The following is a 3,098-nucleotide window of genomic DNA, read 5'->3' on the forward strand; positions in this document are numbered from 1 at the left end:
GAAAAAATAGTAAGGTACTCAGATATCTGGATGGTTGTACATTTACAGATTTTTATTAATATGTCACATGTTTTATAAATATTAGCGCTTGCATCTATTCTTGTAGATTTTTCAGATATGATTTCACTTCAGAGGTTTTGTTTCTTTTTATAGTATTATTGAATGTGTAGGGGTGGAGAGAGATATCTAGGATAGTAAAAGAGGGTGAGGAATAGGGGGAAAGTGAGAAAGAGAGTGTGTGTGTGAGTGTTTTTGTGTTGGTGTGTGTGTGTGCGTATGTGTGTGCGTGCGTGTATGTGTGTGCGTGCCTGTGTATCTGAAAGGAGTGTCAATGGTTGTGATTTTCCAGTTTTCAGCCATTCAGTTTGGGTGAGAATTTTGTTATGAAGTATTTTTCCATATTTTTCCTGAAGGATGTGTCGTTCCTTGGGCATTTATAGAAGGGCGTGTTTGTGAGTCGGTCACTATGCTGCATATGCATCTTGCCATACTATATGGAATGTTTCTTTTTATGTGGGATGGGTGGTAGGAGTAGAAATTTAAATATTGGTGTGAGTCGGTTTTTTGTAGTAGATGTCTGTTGTGACGATGGCGTTGTGTATCTTGATGTTGATGTCTAGTAAGGGAAGTTTGTTGTAGTTGGTATCTATCGTGAAGTGGATAGATAGGTGTAGTGTGTTGAGGATGTTGTGGAATGTTCGTAGATCATCTTCTGATCTGTTCCAAAAGATGAAACAGTCATCAAGTTAGCGTTTCCATTTTTTCTTGATATCTTCTCTGAAGTTGTGTTCGAAGACGTTCCCTATTTCATCGTATAGTTTGTTCTCAAGGAAACCCATCACTAGGTTGGCATATGGAGGTACGAATTTCGTACCCATAGCCGTGCCCTTTATCTGTCGGTATGACTTGTTGTTAAATGAGAATGTGTTCTCTTCAAGTATTAATTGGGTAGCTTTGGTGATAAAGTTTGTTTTGAAACGTTTATCTATGAGTTCCCTGTATTTTCCTACCCAGTATTTTATCGCTTCCAGACCCAGGATGCGTGGTATGTTTATGTATAAGTTTGTGACATCGAAGCTTGCAAGTATGGTGTTTTTCGGAACCGTATTTGGAATGTGTATGAGGAAGTCTATGTCATCTCTTATGTAGCTTGGTATCAGTGGGCATAAAGGTTTGAGAAGTACATCTGTGAAGTGGCTTAGTTGCTGTGTTGGTGCTTGGGGCCCTGCAACTATGGGTCTCATTGTGAGGTCTGCAGGTCTTTGTATTCTTATATAATGGTTCCTCTGTCATTTATGGCTCTCTGTATTTCAGAGTTTTTATGAATTTTAGGTAATCCATAAAAATTGCTTTCTTTGGTTCTTGAGTTGCATAAATAGTTTTCCTCCTTGTCGGTAAAGGAGTCCTGGTATTCATTGATTAATGTTCCAATTTTTTTTAATGTTGCTTTCTCCAGTTGTGTTGATTCCTCTTTGTAGTATGTTTGGTTATTAAATATCTCCAGTATCTTTTCTTTGTAGTAATCTGTATCCATAATTGCTATTGCTCCACACTGATGGCAACTCTTTGAAAAACAACTTTCTTCTAAACAATGCCCCAACTTAAATAGTCACCTGGTTTTGCCATTTTAAAGGGCAAAAATAAACTTGTCATTGAAAGAACTGACCAGCCTTAAACACAATTTTCTTCTTTCTTCTTTTTTCACCTCTTTCCCATTGACACTCTTTTCAGATACACAGGCACGCACACACACACACGCACGCACACACACACACACACACACACACACCAACACAAAAACACTCACACACACAAAAACACACACACTCTCACTTTCCCCCCATTGCTCACCCTCTTTTACTAACCTATATATCTCTCTCCACCCCTACACATTCAATAATACTATAAAAAGAGACAAATCCTCTGAAGTGAAATCATATCTGAAGAATCTACAAGAATAGATGCAAGCGCTAATATTTATAAAACATGTGACAAAATAAAAATCTGTAAATGTACAACCATCCAGATATCTGAATACCTTATAATTTTTTCTAATATATATATATATATATCATCATCATCATCATCATCATCATCATCATCGTTTAACGTTCGCTTTCCATGCTAGCATGGGTTGGACGATTTGACTGAGGACTGGTGAACCAGATGGCTACACCAGGCTCCAATCTGATTTGGCAGAGTTTCTACAGCTGGATGCCATTCCTAATGCCAACCACTCCGAGAGTGTAGTGGGTGCTTTTACGTGCCACCGGCACGAAGGCCAGTCAGGCGGTACTGGCAACGGCCACGCTCAAAATGGTATATTTTACGTGCCACTTGCACGGGAGCCAGTCCAGCGGCACTGGCAACTACCTCACTCGAATGTCTTTTCACGTGCCAGGAAGGCAACGCTGGTAACGATCACGCTCATATATATGTATATGCATATGTATGTATGTATGTATGTATGTATGTATGTAATTGTGTGCATGTCTGTGTTTGTCCCCCACCACCACTACCATCACTTGACAACCGATGATGGTGTGTTTACATCCTCGTAACTTAGCAGTTCGGCAAAAGAGAGTGATAGACCAAGTACTAGGCTTACAAAGAATAAGTCCTGTTTGACTAAAGGTGGTGCTCCAGCATGGCTGCAGTCAAATGACTGAAACAAGTAATAGAATAAAAGAATAAACATGGAAGGAATCAGATAGTGGCGAGATGTGATAAAAACAACAGCTAAATTGCCCTTATCTTTTTTTACATAGTGAAACCATATCCAACACCGTATTTATGAATTTGTTTCTCTCACCATGATACATGGGATCTTTTTTAAAACTTTTCCTATTACTCAAACAAAAAATAAATGAATCTTTTTTTCTTTTTTTTTATTTGTTTCAGTAATTTTGACTGCACCCATGCTGGAGCACCACAATTAGTCGAACAAATCGACCCCAGGACTTATTCTTTGTAAGCCTAGCACTTATTCTATCGGTCTGTTTTGCCGAACTGCCAAGTTACGGGGATGTAAATGAACCAACATCGGTTGTCAAGCGATGGCGGAAGGGACAAACACAGACACAAACACACACACAAAT

The 3,098-nt window shown here is 38.9% G+C and overlaps 1 protein-coding gene across 1 annotated transcript; it reads right to left on the reverse strand.

Moving 5' to 3' along the window:
• Positions 1–746: 746 nt before the first annotated feature.
• LOC106878817 (uncharacterized) lies at positions 747–1,244 on the reverse strand. The gene has a single exon (XM_014928158.1). It carries the CDS (start codon positions 1,242–1,244, stop codon positions 747–749), a length of 498 nt encoding a protein of 165 aa, XP_014783644.1.
• Positions 1,245–3,098: the final 1,854 nt, after the last annotated feature.

The sequence above is a fragment of the Octopus bimaculoides genome, chromosome 19, assembly GCF_001194135.2.
Source record: "Octopus bimaculoides isolate UCB-OBI-ISO-001 chromosome 19, ASM119413v2, whole genome shotgun sequence".
NCBI classification, from domain to species: Eukaryota; Metazoa; Mollusca; class Cephalopoda; order Octopoda; family Octopodidae; genus Octopus; species Octopus bimaculoides.